This window comes from Leptosomus discolor, chromosome 1 (assembly GCF_034619465.1).
Source record: "Leptosomus discolor isolate bLepDis1 chromosome 1, bLepDis1.hap2, whole genome shotgun sequence".
NCBI classification, from domain to species: Eukaryota; Metazoa; Chordata; class Aves; order Leptosomiformes; family Leptosomidae; genus Leptosomus; species Leptosomus discolor.
The window spans coordinates 142,831,295-142,855,257 of record NC_141391.1 but is presented as its reverse complement, the minus strand read 5'-3'; the positions used below and the strand labels follow the sequence as shown (position 1 = coordinate 142,855,257).

The window sequence follows — 23,963 nt, the reverse complement described above, 5'->3', positions numbered from 1 at the left end:
TCAGGAGCCAACTTGAATATGCTTTTGTAGAGGACAGTGAGAAGATTCAAGTCTGATGACCAGAGAATCAGTTGGATTTTGGTCCTTATTTTAATGCAATATACAAGATTCGTCAAGACGAGGATTACACTTGGAGTGACTCACTCAGTCTACATGCTTCATCCTTTATTGCAAGGATGAAACCCTCAGATCACGTGTAAGGATATTGGTCAGCCCAGCCCACATCTGCCCTCCCTCCCCAGCCCAAACTGCTCTTGCCAGATTGTGTTCAGACCGAGAGTCATCGGGACCAACAGCCCCAAAGATGGCAGGTTGTGAGCAGCTGCCCTCTTCTAGGAGGACCTTCAAAAGCAGGAAAAGGGCTGACGTTTTCTGTCGTGCAGGTCATCTGGTTTATGTGTTCAAGAACCTCAAAACTTTTGGGAGAGGCTAGGCCTACTTTGCATGCTCTTTAGTGGCCTGCCACAGAGGAGAGCAGAGCACACAGCCTGATGCGGCGGGCAGACTGTGTATCACTGCACTAGTGGCATCCAGATTAGAGTGGTTACACAGACATTTGCAACTCGGCCTCCTTCGTCTTTCTCTCCACAATACTCCACCATCCAAAAAAAAAAAAAAAAAAAAAGTGAGGAGGGGGAAGGAGAATAAAGACAACTAGAACTGCACATTGACATTTATAAATAACCGCCCAATAAGTGGTGGAAATGCAAGTGGAAGCAACAGCCAATCACAGACCCAACTAGTTTATTTATATGCTATGCTGTCAGAAGACTGAAATACCTATTTTTAACTTTTGCTCTATACATTTTCATAGCTAATCATCACAAATTTTGTTATCAGAGCTACCAGAAATAGCTTACCATGTGCAACAGTATTTTTGTTACAGTGCACACAAAATATACAAAAATATACAGATGTTGCACTTATATACATGCATAAATACACAAAGAGATTCTGGTGCCAATAAGGATTTATGATCAGCTTCAAGCAATGAGATTTATTACAGTATGGAGTTGTTCGGTCTGTTTTTCCACAGACATGCATTATGTTGAAATAAAAATCAGTGGCTAGTCAAAAAATGCACCAATATACCATCTGAAATACTCCCTCGGTCCATGAAAACTTCTACCTTTAAAGAGTTAGCAGCTCAAAACACTTAAAGGAAATAAAACAACCCAACCCCTCAGCATATAAAGAGTTGCTTTTCAATTTCTTAATACTGGTTATCAATCATTAGCTGCATTAACTGACAATAGCCTCAAGTCCATGTGTTGCTCGTTTTTCTAGTTGCTCTTCTTTTACTAGCAAGAATCTGAACTATCATTGTGACAATATTAACACGCACCACTACTACCCTTTTACAGAATCCACAGCTCATTTATTATAGGGAGCTAGGGATAGGCTACTACAGGAAATAAGTTATATCCAGAACAGCAAGGGGTTTCTTTCAGAATGAATATTTTGAGTTGTCATCTTTATGAAGAAAGTTCTTAATCGTTCCTGAGAGAATATTAGTTTATACAAACTATATATATATAAAATAATTTTTATATATATATATACACACATATTATATATTTTATTGTAATAATCTTCAAGTCAGTGTATGTCAAGTACACTCCCTGGTTTTAGAGCATTTATTTCACTTTCTTACAAAGGCAAGATTGTCCTCCTTTAATACTTCCCACATGCAATGCAGCAAAATAAGAAGAATCTGTTTAAAAACTGCATTTTTGTTCATTATGTCTTCCTACCAAAAGTGCAGCTGTTTTTTCTGTTATCACTTCCAAGTGGTCAGTACAGGCTTTCCTGAATCTCTTGCACGATTTCCTTTTACTCCAGTGGATTGCCCAGAACGACTTCGCAAGTCACGTTCAGGCCCATCACTTTGCGCCATCTCTTCATCATATCTGAAAATCAGATATCCCGTTCAATGCCTTGTCCTGCTATTCACCACACAAACAAGAGTGGGTCCTCTGTACCCTATTTTTCTTAATACCTGGCACTGAAATTTAACACAGGTTTACACATGCGTAGTTTGATATACAGCTATAATTCAAGGAAATATACTAACACATGATGTTACAATACAGATCAACTGCAATATCTTCAGCTACTTTTGGAAATAAATAAATCATCTGGCAGCTTTGGTTAAACTCCTGATTTTGTGAAATTTTATGCTTGTGAAATTTCCCATTCTGTACTTCTGTATTTCTCTTCACTACATAGGTCTGCGGTTAAGCAGCAACATCAGACTGCTGGCAGTGTAGTGAAGTCTTAAGCTATTGCTTCAAACAGGATTGTTGGCTGCAGTGTTAAACTCCACTGTTGCATCAGAGAGTGAGTAGGGAAAGAATGAGGTGAACAAACAACAGTGTGCTTAAATTAAATGCATTTGATGACAAGGATTTTGTAACACTTAACCACAGTGACAAGTAGTTCTTTAAATATCTAAGCCCATTATTGGCCTCAGATAGCCTTAGTATATACTCACTGCTCAGCTGCTATGACAATTCCAAGCAGAAATTTGCTACAGATGCATAATTAGAATTATCAGAAGATAATACTACAATATTTTGTAGAATAGTCATAATATATAGTTACCTATTGTATAGGTATTCACAGCTACCTGTATATAACTTTCAATACAACTTAAATCATAATTCAGCCAACACTTAGATTTAACTGTCTTTTCTAGTATATAGAAAGAGTATTTCAGACCAGTTTGAACTAATGGATCAGCTACGTACGTAACCATGTTCCTGACAGGCTGAACAATTGTTACCACTAATCCTAGAGAACCTATCTGAAGATTTTCTCAAAAAATACAAGACACTGTATCATCAATATGGTATTTAAATCAGTGTTCCTCTGCATAAGACCAATCAATCCTAGAGAAATCCTTCAGACACTCCAATACAAAAATCTCTGTCTCCTTTGTTTCTCTCTCTGTAATACAGGTTGGGCAATTAAAAAAATATCTGATAACCCATTATTATTACATCCACCAATTACAGGAGTCAAGCGGTATGACTTCCGTGAACTGAGAGAAAATTTGTATCAAATAGTTATTATACCTATTTAACTGCCATCTATATATTACACTCAATACAATTAAAGTTCTACACATGCAGAATACAAACACCCTCTTTGTCTCTATCCCTCAAACCTAGCTGCTGGAAGCTCAGAAGGTGCAGGCAGGGGCTTACCAGACAAGTAACATTCCCTCTGCAGGTGAAGTGAGGCAACTCTGCTTTAATGCACTCCCACCTCCAGCGTTGCTATTGCAGCTCCAAAAAACCAAAGGGGTACTTTGTGCCCATTTTTCACATCAGAATGAAGTTCACCTTATCTCTGTGGTCTACATTGCATATTAAAAAAGGGAGATGACTGAAAAACATTTGCATGTATATAGAACACTGATAAAACTTACAAGACTTCATAATTGCCAAGAACCTCTTTTGGTGGAGATTTATTCCATTTACAGTCTGGAATTTCCCCATTAGGGACAGCAATGTTAAGTGTGTCATTAATAAGATTATACTTCAAGATGCGATCATTAGCAGTACTGGAAGTAAGAGAAGGGGAAGCATTAACCTACAAAAGAAAAAAATACGTCAGCATCAATTTTTTGAGTGGTATGTAGTTCTCCAAACAGCATGTGTGATGATTATATGTACTATTTGACAAATGAAGACTCAGCGTCTCAAAAACACATCTTTCAGTTCCTCAGACAGTGGAAGGAATCCCCCACTGGGCATTTTTCCTTTACTTAAAAACAAAAGCATCACACCACTAAGTGTCTGCCTGAAGATTTTTGTTGAGACTAGATTCACCAGGGTGAATCAGACAAGACACAGATTTTTGTTTAATTTTCTAAGCTTACATGGATACAAACCCCATAAATTTCAGTGTTTACAATTTGCCTGGTTCACTCGACAGCTGTTATATACAGGAATCTGTGGGTTTCTTCTAGGTAAACAGCTTCTATTTATGTTCTTAATCTGAGTTCTCCCCTGTTAAACTGTGAGCTGGAAAAACACACGCATGCTTTCTATCCAAAGCACTAAAATTGCATCTTGTTTTAATTAAAACTGGGGTTCATTTAACATGTCTTGTGTTTCACATTTATTACGGAGAAGTGGTATCAGAACAATACACAGATTTTCTTATTATTATTTTTTTACAAAGTCCATTTACCTTTGAACTTTCAATTAGATTGAGAAGGAAGAGAGATGGATAAAATTTATTTTGAACACACAGGTCCAAAGCTAATACACTAAAGAAAAATTTATGGGGGAAAAAAAAGCCTTCCAAATATCCCAGTTATCCTTTGTGTGCCCCTTTTCTTTCCTCTCAACCTGCAACATTAAGGCCATGACAACATTTAAAATTTGAGTTTGATGTTAGGCTCCATCAAGCCAATGCCAATTTTCCAGCTACTGATACAGTATCCAATAGGGCTGCTAACATTCAGGCTGCCTCTGAAGTCCAGTTGTATGGATGCACTGGATTTAAAAGACAAACCAGGAAGCCACAAACAAACAGAAACACCAAACGAACACGAAACAAAAGCACATGCTAGCTTGGTCGTCACATGGCCCACTTTCCAACATTTTTCTGAGTCCACTTACCGGAGGAACAAAAGATATTGTTCCAAAAGAGGAAAGATCTCATTGAAATCTATTTAGTTTTATTCTGTGAAACGATAAAGAAGTTTTTCTCCTGAATTTTATGTAACTTTACCTCAATTAGCCATGGTTTAAGCTTGTCATCAATGATAATGTCATATCCATAACACTCAAAGCAATGTTTATCATTATTCATTACAGGCTAAAAAAAAAAAAAAAGACAACAATATATATTGAAATCAACAATTCAGTAAGCAACCTGATCACACACTTTGTTTGCTAGAAATCACATGCAATTACATTACGACTCTTCTACAACAGCTTTCACTGTTGTAACTCTAATATAAGCTTGCTAACCGGTAAGTTCAGGATTGCCTCTTTTTTCCAAGCTATAAGTAAATATTTCAATATTAACGATTGCATTAATGCCAAGTACTAAGTTACATTAATTCTCCATTGTGCTTCCAGCATGAAAATAAAAGTGTTTTCATAATTTGCAAAAGTAATAACAATATTTAAAGCCTGCATGCATCAGGAGAAATCAGAAGGTTTTAAAATTTGCATAACACAGCTTCAGATAATCATGAATTCTTTAAACTTCAGAAAAAGGAGAGTTATTCAAAGACATTTCTTTTATTATGCTGCTGTAACTATGCAGAAATTTGAGGTCAAGCAATTACCAGATACATTTAAAAGTTATAATTAGCTCAAGTCAACTATGATCCCGAAAGCCAAGAGAGACCAAGGACCAAGTTCTGCTTAGATACGCATCCTCTAGAGACTCAGTAGTTTTCCAGCATCTGCTAAACACTTGCAGTATGCACGGTAAGGCTTTTCTTCTATGCCAATCTCATCAGATCTTTTAAACAAACCTTTGTAACAGGTTAGTGAGGTGTTTTCCCCTAGACTACCGATGAAAGCTTTTTCAGTTCTTCAGGGAGCGAAAGGGGAAAGGAGGAACAAGCATCTCTCATTACATTTGCCACTGTCAAAAAGACAGAGGACCAAAACATTCCATGCTCAATAATTCTCAACACTTTTTCTCTTCTCTTTTAAGGTTCTGCTAACATTTGGATTAAATCTCTTTTCTTCTCACATCTGGTTTCAAATGTGATTGCACAGCAGAGGCTGAGTTGAGCCATGGCTCCCCACCTCCCACCGATGCTAGCTTCATGACCTTGTCCCTCTGTCTCGTGCTGATTCTGGTGTTCATCTGGTCCTTCAGTGAGGTGATTCAGCTCATTACACTGGCAGAATACTAACGCATCAATAAAGCAAGACAGTAATTGTCAGTTGGGCGAGTGAGCTGATTCAGCTCACGGTGGTGCCAGGACCAACCCAAAAGAGATGACAGGACCATGCACCTGGGAACAGGCCAGTCCTTGATACCAGCAAGCTCTTCAGTTACCCCAGCTGACCCACAGAGTGACACCTGCTCTCTAATGCAATAATCATGGGATATTACCCAAACACTAGAAAGTCACTCAAGCAGAGAATTGGTTGCTATGTTTTTGGTTTTGTTTGGGTTTTTTTTTTTAAATAAAAGTTCATGATAACTACATAACTCATGTATAAAAGAGGTGAAAGTAAGTTATATAACTCTGCTGAACTAATAGCCTTACGTTTTCTTTGACAAATTGTCCTCCAGAGCTATTTTTTCTTTGACACATTTGTTATTGCTGAAATGACGTCACGCGCCTTGGCAGAGCATAATACTATTCACAAGGGCAGGATCGAGTCCTATTAAATAGTTCACAGAGCCCTCAAGGAAAGAGATTCGTTCACTTCAATATGCACAGATAGCTCACCCACCCACTCAAGACTCAAGTTCACTCAGCTCAGAGAAATCAAGAAGTAACGGAATTGCAGAAATCAGCAGACCATCACCCAAATAGCAGGAAATTGATTTTAGGGGTTTTGATGGCAAACTCACTTTCATGGTCATGAGAAGCCTGCAGCCGTAATGCTATCGCTGGCAGCATTCCAGGAACAGTACTCACCGCAACAGCCTTCAGTGACTGCACAATTATCCAGTGAATTTCATCAAATAATTTGTTTGTGACTTCCTTTCCACGGGTGCTCTCCAGATACAGGCGTAAGTTACTCACTGTCCACTTGCCTCCATGGATATGATTGTAATCATCCTGAAGAGTTAAGGAGTTAACTCAGTGTAAGGTTTTGAAGATGTTGAACAGTTTTGTTTCACTCACACCAAAAGCCCACTTATACTTACAGACAAGTGTTGCTCTAAAAACAAACTCAGCAAATTGGTTTTGCTCTATTTTACAGCTTTATGAAGACTTTAGCTTTACTTTGAACTGCCCTCTATACGAACAAATATTTTTATTATAGCTGCATAAGCTGATATCACACATTGCATATCAAGTAATAAATCTTTCTCAGAAGAAAGAAACAACTGGTATTTTGACAGTTTTATAGTAAAACATAATTTATGATTCGGAAATATAAGTTTTAAAATGTGAAAGGAAAGAATTGAACATTTTCCTCCCCTGGGGATAAGGCAGAAATAATTAAGTGAGCAATAGCTAAATTTCACTGAAGTTAGCTGTTTAAAATGCAGCATTTGGCAGCGTTTGTCTGTGTTTATTCATTTAAAATGTGACTTGTCTGTTTCCCAAAAGGCAAACACGGTATCTTCTTAATGGCGTTACTGACAACAGTGACATTCAAGACGACAGTGAAACGACACCTGAATTATTTTTAAAGGTTACTTTTTCAAGTAATTCAGTATTTTGATACAGAAAAAACACTAAGTGTTACTGAGACAGAACAGGGGAAAAATGGAGGTTACCTTATATTTGTCTTTTCAGAGGCTATCAAGGCTCTGCACTATCTCTTTAAATCTCTGCACTGTCTCTTTAAAAGGAAAGACGACAGCAAACTGAGGGTATTCTTACTGATGGAAAGACACATGTTCAGGCCTCGAATAACTCTCAGGACAAATGCTTTGTCCCTTTATAAAGGTTCTCCTCAGAGCTTTTCTAAGAATTAATGATTGTATGCCTGCTAAATTATAAAACACAGAATGCATAGAGCAGAAAAAAGTTCTCAGAGGAACAAAATCTTGTCATCCTCTAAGACAAAGTCAGAGAAGCCTCTATCTATTTTTAGGCTTTTTCTACAGCTCCCCCCTTAGTAAATTTGGAAAACTGGACTGTACAAATAAAGATCTGAAACACCGTTCTCAGGACTTGCTGCATGGAAAAAATGTCTTGAGACCAGATTCCAGCAAGGGAACAGAGATCAAAGTTTCAACCCTCTTTGCATTTCAGAACAAGTACTCAAATCAAAATAGACTGCAACTGGGTAGAGCTTTACACAATCACAGCTGTCTAATTAAAAATATTAAACCAAAGTAGGATATTGCAGGCTACACAGAAGATCACTAACTGAAAGTAATTCAGTTGAAGAATTACTGTTGTTTTGTTTGTATTGCATGTGCAGCGAATAATGACTTAGATCTGTATTTTCCAGCACAAACATTACGATGGGTATACTGACTTACCGCCTTCCTTCACTTTACCCTTTCCCTGTCCCAGATATTGACTTGGATGCTTTTAAAATTAGGGATGTTTTCCATGAGCTTGTAGGGTAGAAACACACTGAACCCTGTGGTTCACGCAGGGCTTAGAGTAGAGGTTAACAGCTAGAACTTAAAGAGTTTTTCCAGACCTCATCATAATTTTGATAAATTACTTGACAGTTCAAATTAGATTATTCTAAAACTGTACAGCCGAAGTGCCTCCAAAGTTACAGACACGTTTAAAACAGAAAGACCGATAGGATGGATAGAGTGGATTTACATTACACTTCTCTCACTCCTTTCTGCAAAACTCAACAGATATTAGTGGTTCAGAATTTATAAAAAGTTTTTCAAATACTCTAGCAACGACTCCACGTTTTTTAAGCTGCTACTTTACCCATTTCTGTTGTCCTTTCTTCTCTCAAAGTGACCTCACCACTACTTTGACTTCTACTTTAATTTGGGAGAATCCTTGGAATGCCATTCTCTAACTGGCAGAGAAGATGAAAGCGTGCATAATAACAGGATAGGCAACACCATATCACATGCCTCACCTCTTCACTGCTGCTGGCAACAGCACCACGATTTACGCTCTAAGTTGTATGGGATCTGCTCTCACCACAACTAATTCTCAGTGTGTCCTTTCAAACCGTAACGGGTTTGAAGTACTTCTCAAATCAGCACCTGAGCTAGAAAATGTTTGTAGTACTGAAAAATTCCACATTTTGACACTTACTCTGGTTTATAACTACCACCATAAGTGACATCGATAATTCACATTGTTGTTACAGGGATATCCAGATAAAACCAGTTCTGCTATGCTGCACAGCTTACAGAATAATAGACAAGGCACATTTGGCAAGGTTGCAATTTAAGATAGGTTATATGTATCTTGTGTGTGAGTGTATGTGCATACATATAGGAATACACATGTATGAGTGCATGTTTTCATGTACGTACATAGACGAGTATTTTCCTTACTTTTAAAATAAAACCTATGAAATTAGGAAGTGTGACAATAGAGTTTTAATTACTCTAACAGAGGCATGGTTTATAAATCAGAGACATCCGCTAAAAACGTAAAAGGGACAGTCATCATCATCAAGTGGATTCCCTGAAGAAACAAGGCTTGGGCAGTGACAGTGTATGCCCTTCTGTTCGTGTCACCCCTGACCCACTAGCCCTTCCTCCCATGGGTGAATTTCAGCCTATTTTGACATAGGGAAGTGCTGCCAAAGCTATCAGGTTTCCACACGTTTTATGAATGTCAATGGCAATTACAGGACAGAACTGTTCTGCAGGCAGAACTCCATCTTTGTCCATTCAAGAGGAAGCCACCAGCTGGCCAGGCAGCAAACATTTATCTCCAAGCTCGCAACTGTACATGCCCTTTCTTATCCAGAGAAGGAAGGTGGGAGCGGGGTGAAAAACATAGGAAGAAGCTGGAAGGCACTGTCATGAATAAGTGCTGGAAATAGAAAAGCTGAATTAACTTCATGGGAGAGAGAGAGGGAAGGGGAGATCGGGAAGGCGATATTAAAATGTTATTATAAAATACAAATCCACAGGAATCAGGCTTCATTAATTCCACTGCTCACAGAATCAATTGCTAAGTGAGCATATTAGCATTTAAATGACAGGAGACTTGAAGAAAAGCCCTGCTTTCAACTACTGCCAAGTCAATACTGAAGATATCACAGTCTATTACAGAGCTGCAACTCATTATCTTGCATACTTTTGATCTGCAGTCTTCTAAAATTTATTTTTTGTAAGTTCAAGATGCAGTATTTTAATTGCAAGGTGATGAAGAATATGACAAATAAACCAGTTTTATTCCAAGTTTTTGGGACAATTTAAGAAAATCAGTCTTGCTACAAAAGAGCGCTTTATAAACTCAGTACACTTACCCCATGTTTCTGAATGGCAACATTCGTAAGATGTACAAACATGTTATCCAATTCACTTGTACTCGGTGTATACTTCACTGTGCAAAACCGGCAAAATCCAAGTTTATACCTTAAACGTAAAAAGTCATTAAAACGCGTTAAATCCCAGTAAGAAACAAGGAGAAGAGCATCCTAGAATACCATGTACACGTTAAACTTCTTTGTGCAACAAGCGCAACATTATTTTGACTGAGTTAAACATTCTCTCAAAACAAAATACAAATACATATGATCTTACATGTAACATCTCAGTGGACGATACGTAGATACTAAAACATAAAGACGAAGATCAAATTTCTTCCCACCAATAAGTAGTGGATTGTTGATATAGAGAGAAATCACATAGGCTTCTTTGGAAGATTGAGATACAAACCTGAAAAACACAAATCATGTTTCAGAATGTGACAACTGCAGCAATATAACCTGATAAGTCATCGTCGTCTTTAGAAGCAGTCCATAAATTTTGGATTGACTGAAATCTTGCATCTTTTGCCAAGACAACATATAAAGTCATAGTGGTTAATAACACGCACTTGGCATCAGGCATTACATACCAAAGAAAGTAAAAAACAGTAAACAGATGACCAAGACCAATTAACCATTTAAACTCAGTTTTGAAGCTAACAGGGTACCCGACCAAGCCATTCAGAATGCAGCGCTACAAGCCAGTCTTTCCCTTGGCGAGCATATAGAACTCGGCATGGTTCAGACCAGCAAAGAGTACATATTACATTAACTTCATTAGTCAAGGTCTTGTGCTCCTAGAATATTTGTATTTATGCTCGGTGTGCAACTGCAAGCCACTGTGAAAAGCTAAAATAACTTTCAGATTGTGACATTTTTCGGATTCTGAGTCAAACAAGCAAAAAGGAAAAAAAAAAGGACTCAAGTGATACTTGGTCAGTCACTTTACAACAGGAAAAAAAATGATCAGTTGTGTGATCAAAACTTTTACTAGTCAGAGAAAAACAGAGATTACTAACCTGTTTCATCCATTTGGAACTAGATCACTAACATGAGGTGTATTACATTTTGTCTCCAAATGGATATTGTATTTATTTCATATAAATGCATTCTTCCTTTGTACTAACTTAAAAAGCGATTTAATATATATTAAATAATTCTCAAAATTGCTTAGGGAAAGATTTTTCTGTTGCTTCCTGTTACTCTATACAATGAAGCAGAACAATTTATTTTTGTGCAATTTTTCCCCCAACAACACTGAAAGCATTTTTATAAAGAATAGTTAATTGAACAGCTCTTTGTACCTCCTCATACCAAAACAAATCATATTAAAACCCGCTTGAAGGAGGAAGTCAGATAACAACAGAGATTAAACGCAAAACTAACTATATAATGACAAAGCAATAAGAATGCAATACTTTTCCCACGCATCAGACAATTAGCATGTTGATGTGGTTCACCTGATTACTGAAAGTACAACGAAGGGTTTGGGTTTTAAGAACTTACGAAGACGTTTTGCTATCTCGAGACCATTTTTTAATTTGCGAGAGTTTATTGATTAGAAATATTCCTTTTCCTTGAGCTTTGCCACAAGGTTTCATAATCCAGGTGCTGGAGGGATTTTTTCTGAATTCTTCAACAAAGAGATTATAATCGGCAGGAAGCATAAAAGTAACAGGAACAAAATCTGAGTCAAGGCGGGGGGGGGGGGAAACAAAAAAAAAGAGATGCACAATTAAGGACACTGTATCTGATAAGGCTATTGACACATATTGACTAAAAAACATTTCCATCTTAGTTTTCCAGTCTGGCATGATCCACCTTCACTAAGACTCATGTTGCTTTTTATCTCATTTAAATTCTCATTTTTAGCTTTTACTTACACAAATAATTACAGAATATTGCACGCTGCTAACTTCAGATTAATAGATTTTAATTCACATGAATCAATTTTCTTCTTCTGTTTATATGCTGTGAAATTAGAGTATTATATACCATTCCAACTTAACTTCATCAAACTTTCTCAATTTCCTATGTCAGCTTTTGCCATTCTCCTAACCACCTTATCATCCTCTGTGCATGCAAAAATGTGAACGTTGATGTCGCTTCCCCTTTGGATGTGGTAATTTTTATTTCCACATAACTCCCATCAGTCATTCTTACTTGCTTCCACAATCAGCATTACCACGCTTACTGAAATCTAAAGAAAATAATTTCTCGCTTTCTGCTATCAGATGTTCTTCACTTCCACTTAAACAGAACCGCTTCTTTCTTACACGGATGAACAGTGCTTTCATTTCACTTTCCCAAGATGTAAAGCAACTCAACACATTCCCATCTCTGTTTCACTCCAGTGCTTTCTGACCTCCAAAACAACTTCACTCTCCTCATTCCTGATCTATTGCTGGTTTGCTTTGGGTTTTTTTAAATTTTATTTATATTATATTTTATTCATATTCATATTTATATTTTATTTATATTTAATTTTATTTATATTTTTTTAAATTTTATTTTCCAGCACTCATTACTTGTTCTCCAACATCCCCCAAATGTCTCCTCTGAAGAATTTGTTCATTCAGTTCTGTCCAGAGCCTTTCTGCAAAAGTTTATTTTAGTTTTTGCTCCAGTATAAGATTTTCAGATAATGTTTTTTCACTTTTGAGTTAAAGAAACTCCAACTCTGTCTCATATGAAGTTACAGAGCTCTTCCGTTTCACCACTAATCTTACTGCAAAGTACCTTAATCCCACAACTTTCCCTCTTCAAAATAATTTTAAACAAAACAAAACTAAACAAATCAACCCCTCCCCCAGACTTCCCCCCAACCACAAAAGGTCTAGTTATAAATCTATTTTTGTACATTTAAAAATAATAATTTCATTATCACTTCATCCAATGTTGCTTCAGCTAATGCTACACAGTTAAGTTCAGACTTAAGGACCTTAGTACTTACAAAACTAAGTCTAAATACAACTTCCATGCACACAAACTGGATTTGTGCTCCTCCTTGAATACTGCTGAATACCAGCAAGCACACAGTGGAGGAACCCCAGGCCTTAGTGCTGTGGTAATACGGCAGGCAAACAGAAATGCTCAACCATATTGACTGCTTTGCCTCTAACTTCAATAAAGATCCTGAAACAACTGGCATCCCCTATATTCCTCTCAATTTCTAAAATATTAGCCATTATCCTTCAAAGGAAGGTTTCTAAAAGCTTTGAAAACACAGTATTTCATATGAAATATCCACCACTACTGCTTTTATAATTTTTCCCTATTCTTGTGTTTCTTTATGCTCTAATGGCAGATTTGAGTGGAGGGAAAAGGAGGAGAAGACAGCGAGAGAAGGTTGTTAGGTTTGCAGAACACAGCAAACAATTTTAGGTTAAAGTGCACTTCATTTAATTAACAGGGACAGAACATTTCAAGATAGTCACTTTAATGTTCTAACACTTCCAAGGTTCAGTGCTCACGCAGAGAAAAGCCAGCTCAATTCCAGGTTATTGACTACATAGGAAAAAAGATTAATGCTGGTTATGAGAACCACATACCCAAATAAATGTATTTCCCATTTTCATCCTTTTCTGCAAGAGGACTTCCTTCTTTCTCAAGTTCTTTCCTATATCGCTTGATATTCTTTACCATCAAATCTTTTCTGGTCAGTTCATAGTGGTTTGGGAAATGATTGACAATTTGGTCATCAGAGAGGCGGTAACCAGCTTCCACGCTGAAAACATTTCTGATTGTTTGTACGCTCATCCTGAAAGCAAAGACAGATACCAAATGATTTCTCCCAGGAAACCCAACTCAGGAGGGCAAAGTTCAATTTTTTTTGTTACATTCACTGCATCTTTTCTCTCTCTCATTTCTCTTTGTAGTATGATTTTTTGCTGAAGTGACAATCCAACATATCCTGAACTTCTATTAGCAACCAATTAAATCGTGCTGGAGGTTTTATCAATCCCTTTACTACTACTGAAATTGGCACAGAAAGTGAGGAAAGGAAGATGACGACTTGGCCCTACTGGACTCTGGCTTGTTGATAAGTCAGGTCAGCCCCCAGCAGGGCCTAAAAATGACACCCAAATGCTACAGAAACATCTTTCTAAATCTGTCACTTCACTCTTTGGAAACTCAGCCTTCCTATTGAAAAAAAGCCATAAAATCACTCTCCTACTGACTACCTTGCTATTTGGATTGTAAAGGACTTCAAGCATATGTATTGAAAACAGTGATTCAGAGATCTTGCTAAAAACACCTGTAAACACCAGATCAGAGTGCTGCAGTGACAAAGGCATCAAATCAGTCATCTACTTCATTTTTCACAGGAAAAAAAAAAGCACAGGGCCATAGATATAAAGAATTTTCTGTATTAGATGTCTCACATCGTAAATTTAAGAATATTTCCTGAAAGCCCTCAATCTGCTACATTATCATCTCAGGAAGAAAAAAAAAAACAACAAAGCTAAAACAAAACAACCAGTCACACAACAGTTTTCATGAGTGCCCTGTTCCCCCACTCCCCTCCCCAACCACATTCCAAAAGCATGAGCAGATTACTAGATTCCTACCCATTTAAATAAGTGGTTCACAAAGGGTACGTTTGGCAGCACAAACCACCATTCTGTCATATTTGAAAGGGACAATATAAATTGTTTGGTTTACATAAAGAGTATTGTTTCTGCCAATTAATAGATTACTGCATTCTAGGACAGCATTTCACGGTCTTATATTAGACAAATGCCAAATAAGAAGCTAGATTATGTACTCTCCTCCTTTCACCATTATCTTGATTAAATTTAACATTCACTCTCAGTATTGAAATGTTGAATAATTAGTCTGCATATAAATCATCACCATGAAGAAGGAGGAAATTACAGTTCTCAAGGCCTTTATTACAGGAGCCAGGACTCGGGTAACAGGGCAAGCCTCTGTTACGTTGATAAAATAATATTTTATTATATATTGGAACTGTGTACTCTTGGACTATTTTGCTTATCTTGTGTTGTCAGAAAATTTTGGGAAAAGGTACTTTCAAAGATTCCCCTCAGGACACAAATCTCCTCTGAAAGTAAAGGAAGAATTCTGCTTACTGCATACCAAAAAATGGAATAAAATCAGGTATCACATTTCAAAACACAAACCACTGAGCACAGCCTTTCCCTCGGGCTTTTTACAATTGATATTCCCAGAAGCGATCGATATCTTGCTAGGTCACTGACTTTCCACTCCCTGACAAAACCTTTGGCAAACTGCAGAGAGACATGAGATCAGTAGCATGGGAACAGATCCGTGCAGATGGGACCTTCTACCCCCGGGAACCCAAACGACTTTAGCAGGCCTGCACAGATACAGCAATCTACCAGTGCAAAGCTGAACAGAAGACCAGCAATAGCCTAAGAAATTACAGAAGCAATAAAACAGTGTTACACTCTTAGGAGCGCTGCAGTAAATCAATGATAATTTATGCATCTTTCATTTTCAATGTGCATTTTGTTATATTATTAATGGTATTAACGTAAGATATTAAAATGCTTCATAAATTTAGAAATTAGTGTTTTTAATGTACTTACCAATAAAAATTCCAGTCTTCATTTTCTGCCACCTGAATCCAGCCTCTTTTTTCAAAGTTGTTTATTAGAACAGATTTTTCTATGTCAGTTACCCACTTTACTTTTCCCGCCATTATCCTAAAGCAGAATCAACCTGTTAGTAAAGAAAAGTTTAATGATGTGAAGTTGAAAACAGGGGAGAATACAAACCAGGAAAGTCCAAGTGGAAAAAAAGCAGCATCTAGAAAGCACTTCAACATAAGTAGGATAGAAGCAGGAAATTAATTTAAAAATCAAGGAAAATTACATCTTAGCTTCAGACTGAAACCCTGCATTTGTCAACTGGACAACTGCAAACAAGGACACTAGTTACAAGGACCTTTCACACTCCCCAGCCAACCCACCTTTTAGGAATGGGCACACAACTCATGCCTCCCCTTAAATACGCCAGTGACAGAAACCACTATCATACGCTTACAGGGTAATGTTTACAAACCAAGCATAAAGCACCATCATTTTATTATTTCTAACCAAGACTTACACAAACATACTTTTTTGGTTTGTTTTGAAGTAGGAGAGTTCATGTGGATCACTTAGTGACTGTAGAAGAAGAGACAACTATTCCAAGAGAAATCCCTTACATGTTCAATAAAGAATGACAATTTGCTATACCGCAAGGAAGGGAACCAAAGGAACGTTACCAACTTTGTGTTGTCTCCTCCATATTCCCTGCAGCCATGATTTTGCCTTCTGCTCTAGCCAAGGGGGATATGGATAAGCTGACATCATTAAACCCTTGACAGCAGGATTTCCCCAAACCTAAGGTTGTTGCAACAGCGCTTATAAGCTGCATTTCAATTTCCAACACCTAGATGTCACTTTCTACATTAGATCTCTCCCTTGTCCAGATCAGCCTTTTCTGTTAGGACCACATGATCATTCCAGCTGGAAGGGACCTCAGGAGGTTAACCAATGCAGAGTCAGACCAGGTTGCTCAGAGCTTTATCCAGCCAGTTTTGAAAACCTCCACAGAAGGAGATAGCACAGCTTCTCTGGGCAGCCCGTCTCACTGCTTCACTGGCCTCATGGGGAAGGGTTTTTTTTTTTCCCATATATTTTTCCATATATTCTGAATCTCTCTTCTTTCAGCTCATGTCTGTCATGTCTCATATTCCCACCCTGACTAAAGAGCCTGGGTCTGTCTTTTTGATAACCTCCTCATAGGTACAGGCAGGCTGCTACTAGGTTACCCCGGAGCCACCTCTTCCCAAGGCTGAAGAAACACAGTTGCCCCAGCTTTGCCTCACCAGACCAGTGTTTCAGCCCCCTGACCATCTTGGTAACCCTCTGCTCAGTTTATTGATGTCTGTCTTGTTCTGAGGGGCTCAAGTTACTTTTGTCAATCCTCTGATATATTGTGTTACGTCCTTGCCCTTTTTGTTTGAGAAAGACAGCCAAGTTTAGCAAGGTGGGAACTCACAAGAAATGCACTGAAGGAGGAGCGAGGACAAGCCCAGCACTCCCAGTTGCTACCTCTCTGAAGCGCAGGCTGAAGCCTTCTGACAGCAGCAGGCACTCACCCACTTGCCCGCCCCTTCACAGGGAGTGTTTGGTGAGATCCCCTTCACGCAGCGTCTCACGCGGTGCGTGAATGTAATAACAATGAAGATGGAGGAAAAGACATGAACTGAAGCATGTCATCCCTCGTGCATAACAGGCTAGAGCCAAAAGCCTACAGTCTAGCTGATGTGCACAGAACACTAAATTTTATACAGTGAACAACATATTTACCCTGTCTCTAAGTGAGTGGGCAAGCCTGGCCTCCCAGGACCTAGGGCTGATTAATATACAACTATTAAGCAAACTAACACATATTCATAAGCAGATGATAATAGCTGATAAAGGGTAGACAGCTCTCATAGGCAGTTTCAACATATTGGTGTTTAATCCATCTGCAGTTCATTCCACAAGTAGTTTTGCAATAGCAGCCTAGTGAATTTTCACACTTACACTTCACAGATATCAACTGCAGAGAAGTGCTAATTCAGAAGAAAAGCTCTTTGAGCCAAAAGCAGATTCTTTGGTACACACCTCTCCCAAGAACAAAACCTGCCATGCAAGGCAGTGGGAGAGAGCGGAGTTACACACACACACACAACCAACATCTACTGCTCCCCCTACGTATAATTTTCCACTGAAAAGGAAATTAAAACTTAAAATCACCTTTATTAATGTAATTAATGCAAGTAAGTAATGAATGTAGTTAACACAATTTCTGCAACTAAGATATTGGACTGGATTCAAGAGGTCTTCAGTTTCCAGGACTAGATATGGAGAGGTACATTTGCCAGCAAGGTAACCCCCCTGTGGTTCGTCTCTTCTTGGGAGGCATAGCCCATTATATAGTGCTCCCACCTTTTCCTTCCTAGACTATTTAAACAGCGAAATTCCACAAGGCAAAAATGTTTACTATTAGACTTCGATTTTAAGAGTTTTAGACACATTTTTATTCACATTGGTAAAACAAGTTGAAATCAAGCTTAAATAGACAGATAAAAAAGAGTACATGAAGGCTCAGGGTCTGTGGTTTTTTGTGGGTACTTGTACAACACCTAGTTCTACAAGGTCATGATCTTTCTCTGAGCCTTCCAGATACTACCAAAACAAAAATAAATGAAACAAAGGGATTCATTTATTTGTCCTGAAGTATGTATGATTCACAATCAGTGACTCACTAACACCACACACCATCTTGTTGTGGTTTTAAAAGTTCAGGGATTAGTCAGCTTGGAACAGAATTGTCCCTTCAAAAGGAAATGTGTTAAATGCTACAAAAGCGTTAACCAAACACAACGTAAAATTTTCAAGAGGCCTTAAAACACGTCCTCCACATCTCCAAGCTACCCCATTATTTTTACTAACTTCTAACCCCAATGCTACACTTGCCTCTCTGTTACCTGACTCCTTGATCTGTCTTTCCCAAGTGTATCTCACTTCAGCATCCTTAGTACATCAGCTACAACTGCCCTCAGGGCTTGTTCTTCCAAAAAGGCTGCATCAAATGTAGCTGCCTTCGCCCCTGTCTTTGTAGAAGCACGTAGCCGCCACCTGGCAAAGATTAAGGGACTGGGTGCACTGCCACAAGCAGGGCTGCTTTGCCAACACTTGTAATGCTGCAACCCCATTTCTACCCTGGGACACAACAGCTGACACAGCATCTTTTCTACAGGATTCTTTATGAAGAGACTTCAACGCAGGCTATCCTATGGCAAGCAACCCTGAAAGACTGCTTGTACCGCTCCAGCGAGAGGATACTGTGTTAGCAGGTGGGATCGCTCCACGGCTAGTTACGCTGTCTGACTCCCGGAAACTGCCCTGTTTTACCTCAGAAGCCAGAGACAATTCAACAGAAGGCTCACCCACAGGAAGGTGAGCTAAAACTAAATCAAAGCTAAAAACTGAAGACAACTTCTACCACAAATAAAAAGAAAAATTACACGAGTGTCATTCTTTTCCTGTTTTAGGAACTTTAGGCCTTATAGATCCATCCCGCTAGAGGAGGATTGAAAGGACAGCAATACAACAGCAGGCTGAAAACTAGTCCTTGCTTTACATGGACAGTTTGATCATCTGAGATGACGTTTAACTGGCCTGTACATAAAATCTTCTGATTTTGTGTCATTTGATTACTGAAATGCACAAACAAAAAGTCATAACAAATAACTTCTATTAAGTTGCACCAAAAACTTCCTTATTTTCAGTAATATAATTTTAATACAATCTAATTTTCTACAGGAGTCCTCTAATCTACAATTAGGTATTCTAGATAACCTGATGAGATTGCACGAGACAACACCGCATTCAAACTTCTGGTCAGCTGAGATCCTCAGGTTTGGTAAACATCAGAGAAAAGCTGTATAACAGAGCCCTAGCCTGCATATAGTAGAGTAACGGTACAGCAAGTCAAACCCTTTGCATAGCACCAGACCTCCTACTCAAGGGACAACAAGTATATAAGAGAGCCACAGCTTCCCCAAAACACTGCCTTTACTGCTCAGAGTGGTCCCAGGGGCAGAAAGTAAACATAAGGAAGCCTGGCAACAGCCTAATCCAAGGTGAGGGCCTCTCGCCCTGGCACAAATTCAACAAGGTGATGGTAAGATCCAAAAGCATCCCAGTCATCGTTACCACCACTACGGGAACTACTCGTGCTGATCGCAGACCACCTTGTCACACTGCAAAATAAGTGTAAGAAAGTGGTGCTGGTGCCTGCGGCACCTGACCTAGCAAGTTCTATTTGCTTCTAACCGTTGAAAACGTAACTGTGGGTCATTATTAAGTTTATTACTGGAAAATCCAGTTTGGCTGATGCGGTTGTGTCGTCGGAGGAGACCGGGAGGGGCTGCCAGAGCGATTCCCAACACGTTAGAGATAAAAAGGAGCCGAAGACGGACAGAGCCGTGTCGCTGAGGTGCTGGAAGCCGGAGCCCGGGGCAGCAGGAGGTCCCCGACCGCCCCAGCAGCTGAGGCGTGCAGGCCACGCGCCCCCCGCAGGGCGCCGCAGCGCAGGCGGCCGGGCTCGGGCCTCCACCGACGCCTCACCCGCGGCGCGCCGTGTCGCGACAGCCGCACGAAGAGGCTGACCCCGGCTGGCTCTGCCCCGTCCCTCCCAGGCACCCTCCGAGAGCGGGCCCGCAGCGGAACCTGGGCGAGTCGATGACCTCCCCGCTCCATCTCCCAGGGCGGGCCGCGAGCCCACAGGGACGGATCTTCGGCTGCCCCGACAGCCCCGGGGCGGAGGCCGAGCGCCTCCCCCGACGGCGGGCGGCTGCAGCCCGCAACCGTGTGCCTGCGGGGTACGACACAACCCGCGGCCTCGCGCTCACCTGCGGGCGGGAGGGGCGGCCGCGGCTCCCCCTCACGCCCAGCCGTCCCCGCCGGCCGCTCCCATGGCCCCCGCCGGCGGCTCCGCTGCGCGGCCGCGGCCAGCCCCTCCCCCGCCCCTTCCGCCACCGCTCCCTAGCAACCGCGACGCGCCGGGGGCGGGACTTCCGGAGCAGCGGCTGCGGCGGGAACTCTGTTGCCGGGGAGACGCACAGCGGCCCCGCCCCGCGCAGCCCGGCGCGGCCGGCGGCCATCTTGTCTCCCTAACGGGGAGGCCCGCGGTGTCTTGAGCTGCTCAGGGCTGGCGACCGCATCAGCCCGAACTCTCGGTAGCCCCGCTCCGAGGGAGGAGAGGTGCGGAGGGCGCCTGGCGAGGCCGGGGCCCTGCGCAGGCCTTGAAGGGACAGGGCGGGTTCCCTTCGGGGCCTGTGCCAGGGCCTGGCCTCGCCCGCCGTTTTCCGTCTCCCTCTGCATGCTGCAAGGCTGACAGGAGGGCCCCGCAACCTGCCCGACCCTCTCGCCATCATCTGCTGGGCCCGGGGCCGTTTTGATTTGAAGCCGTTGCGGCCTGGGCCTGCCCCACTGTCAGGAAAAAAGTCCTTGACAAGCATCTGATCATGAGTAAACGGAAGTTTGTGGCAGGTCACGGTGTGACAAAACATGCCTAGATGTTCCCAGAATACCTAAAAATCCCCAGGTCACTCAGATGCCAAACTTCCTATCAGAGCTTATCAGGTGCTAAGAAACTGACCACCATGGGGCTGCAGGAATATGTTTTTTTTTGTGTTGATACTGTACCGAGGAAGTGTGCGAATTTTCCCCAAAATGACCAACAACTATAATTTGCAGTGAAAATTGAGTGAGATAAATGGTACCTAAGAAGTTACGGCGTTAGTGCCCATTTAGAGAAGCCTAATTGATGCCCACAAAATTCCTTCCAAAATGAGAGATTCTGTTAAGACACCTGACATATGTTAAGGTTACGGACATTTTGTGATGGGCCTAATAAAAAACACTAAGGTATTAACTAATGAACTCCGGAGGCCTGAAGAGTCACCGAGGAAAAAAAATAAAGGTGGAATAAATTATTCATTCTGTATGACAAATTACTTATTAAAAAATGGATCCATCGAGACAGTAGCTGAAGTAAGCAGTTTGATATGAATCTGTATTCCCTAAGAGCCTTAATTCCCCAAATAATCTGAATATAGTAACTACGTCCTATGATTTACCCTATCATCCTATGGTAATAGGATCAGTTTCAAGGATGCAACTACAAAGAAACAGTTCAATTTAATAACTGATATAACTGGAGCTGTTAAATAATCCCTAGTTTAACTATGAAAGCAGACGCAAAATGCAGGGTGTCCTCCTTCAGTCACGTGCAGTGGAAATTTCCTGGCACCACAATACCTCTGGCAGCAGAAGAGAGCGTGGAGCAGCCTTCACAGCCGTCTTTCAACCAAGGAGGTGCGTCTGCTGTGACAGCTGGCAGCAACAAAAGTGAACCTGTATCTTCTTGCTACCAATCCTTTTTTGTCTCTGCATCCATCGTACCTCAGGGGAAAGCTGAGAAAGTGCCACTTTTATATGTATTAAATAATTCATTAAGGACAGAAACAGTTGTTTGGTTTTGTGTTGGGTTTTTTTGTGGTTTTGTTTTTGTTTTTGTTTTTTTTTAATGTAAGAGTCTTTTAGCTTAATTCAGCAGTCCTGAACCAAAGTTGTAGTTCCATGGTATAAAAAGCTGTTGTTTTGCCATCTCTCTGAAAATTACATCAGCAGTATTACATCACAGCTAATAATAGATACTCTAGTTTTTAATACTAATGCGTCTCCACTTTGTAACATTATTGTTCAAACAAGGGAAGTTGGGGAGAATTTGAGAGCAGCTCAATAATGCTTACTGTTACTGTATCAGGAAATGCTGTAGCAGCATCGGCGTGCTATCTTTGCGACAGAAATTGCTCCTGTGATGACATCTGCATTTGTTTTATTTTATTTTAAGCTTGAGTCAACTCACTGACTTAAGCAAGATTACCCATATGCGTAAAATTAAGGCTGGTTTTGGGAGGGGAGCTATTATTGATTTGAAGCAAAGTAAACACGAAAATTGAAATATCAGAACCGGTAAATAGGACAAAGTCTTGGCAAGAAATGGTATCACTGAGGTTAATTTCCCTTTTATTGTATTGTACTTTCGAGGCAATTTTCATCTCGCCTATTGCATGTGTAAATGTAAACACCACCCTCACAACGCAGTCCTTGGCAGGAGTGGGAAGGTAAGCCTTGTCGTGTTCATGTTACAGACGAGCACGAACGGAGGCTGGGAAGAGGAGAGCAAAACCAGCCGTGTTATGTCGCGGTTGAGACGGACAAAGTGACAAGACAACAAATCTTGAAAGCCTGGTAGTACTAAAGCCTTTATTGCCTGTTCATTTATACTCTCTTTCCCCTTAACTTTTTCAGATGTGTCTCTTTCTAATTGGTTCAGAATTGTTATACAGTCTTATAATTTATTTGCACAGTTCATTATAACTCTTCTGCCAAAAGGACATGTATGCACAGTGTTACAAGGAGGATTATTACTCATAGAGTAAAAGTAAGTGGTTTGGGGTATCTACACAAACATTTGTGCGCACAGACACACACAAGCACTTTCCCGTGTTTAAAAACTCAGCCGCGGAAGCCTGCGGACATTCCAGCTTCAGGCGTCGCGCTGAGCCCGTGCCACGGCTGTGCTTCTCCCGGTGTTTACCTTCCCTCACGCCGAGACGAAATCATACCATAAACAGAGAGCAAAGTCCGCTCGCCAGCTTTACCCGGTAAGGTCTCCTGTTTGACATGACAACAAAGCGTGGAGCAATTGGGGGTTTTGGTTCTTTAAAGCTCTTCTGCAGTAAACTGTGCTCTCTAGTGACGGGTGATACCGGCTGAATCAGTCACCGCTCTGCTATCAACAGCACAAAAGAAAAACACTGCAAGTCCCATGACCTCGCTAAACCTTTTGAGCGAGAGGTCGGGAGATGTTTCTCTCTTTAACCCCTCAGTAACTCTGTCCTGGCTGTGCTGCCAGGGCTTCTCCTGCTTTCTGCCCCGCACCCTTCTTCCTCCGGTGTCCCGGGGACAGCGGGGGACGTGTGCATATCCCAGTTACTTCTGCTAAGCTGAACGAACTAAGAGGAAAACCCGCTCCTCCCTGCTCAAAGGCGACCAATACCGCCACATTTCCAACATTTTAGACTATCTTTACAAAATACACATGGAAGGCCAAAGGGATTCTGGAGCAGCACTGATCTCTGCCGCCAAAACCACGCTGAAGCCCGCAACCACCGTGGGCTCCAGCACGCTCAGGGCGCTGCGGAAAACCCGCGGGTCCGCTTACGGTCAAGCAAAGCCATTTGGAAAAGGGTTCCCTTGGCAAAAAGGAGGCCGCAGAGGC

At 40.7% G+C, this 23,963-nt stretch overlaps 1 protein-coding gene across 1 annotated transcript; it reads right to left on the bottom strand.

The window, feature by feature from the left end:
- Nucleotides 1-1,588: 1,588 nt before the first annotated feature.
- TTLL1 (TTL family tubulin polyglutamylase complex subunit L1) lies at nucleotides 1,589-15,771 on the bottom strand. Its single transcript, XM_086466311.1, has 9 exons — nucleotides 15,659-15,771; nucleotides 13,637-13,845; nucleotides 11,592-11,772; nucleotides 10,360-10,494; nucleotides 10,083-10,191; nucleotides 6,632-6,775; nucleotides 4,747-4,833; nucleotides 3,434-3,597; nucleotides 1,589-1,910 (listed from the first exon to the last, which is right to left on the bottom strand). The coding sequence occupies exons 1-9, from the start codon at nucleotides 15,769-15,771 to the stop codon at nucleotides 1,781-1,783; spliced, it is 1,272 nt and encodes a 423-aa protein (XP_086322437.1). The 3' UTR covers nucleotides 1,589-1,780.
- Nucleotides 15,772-23,963: the final 8,192 nt, after the last annotated feature.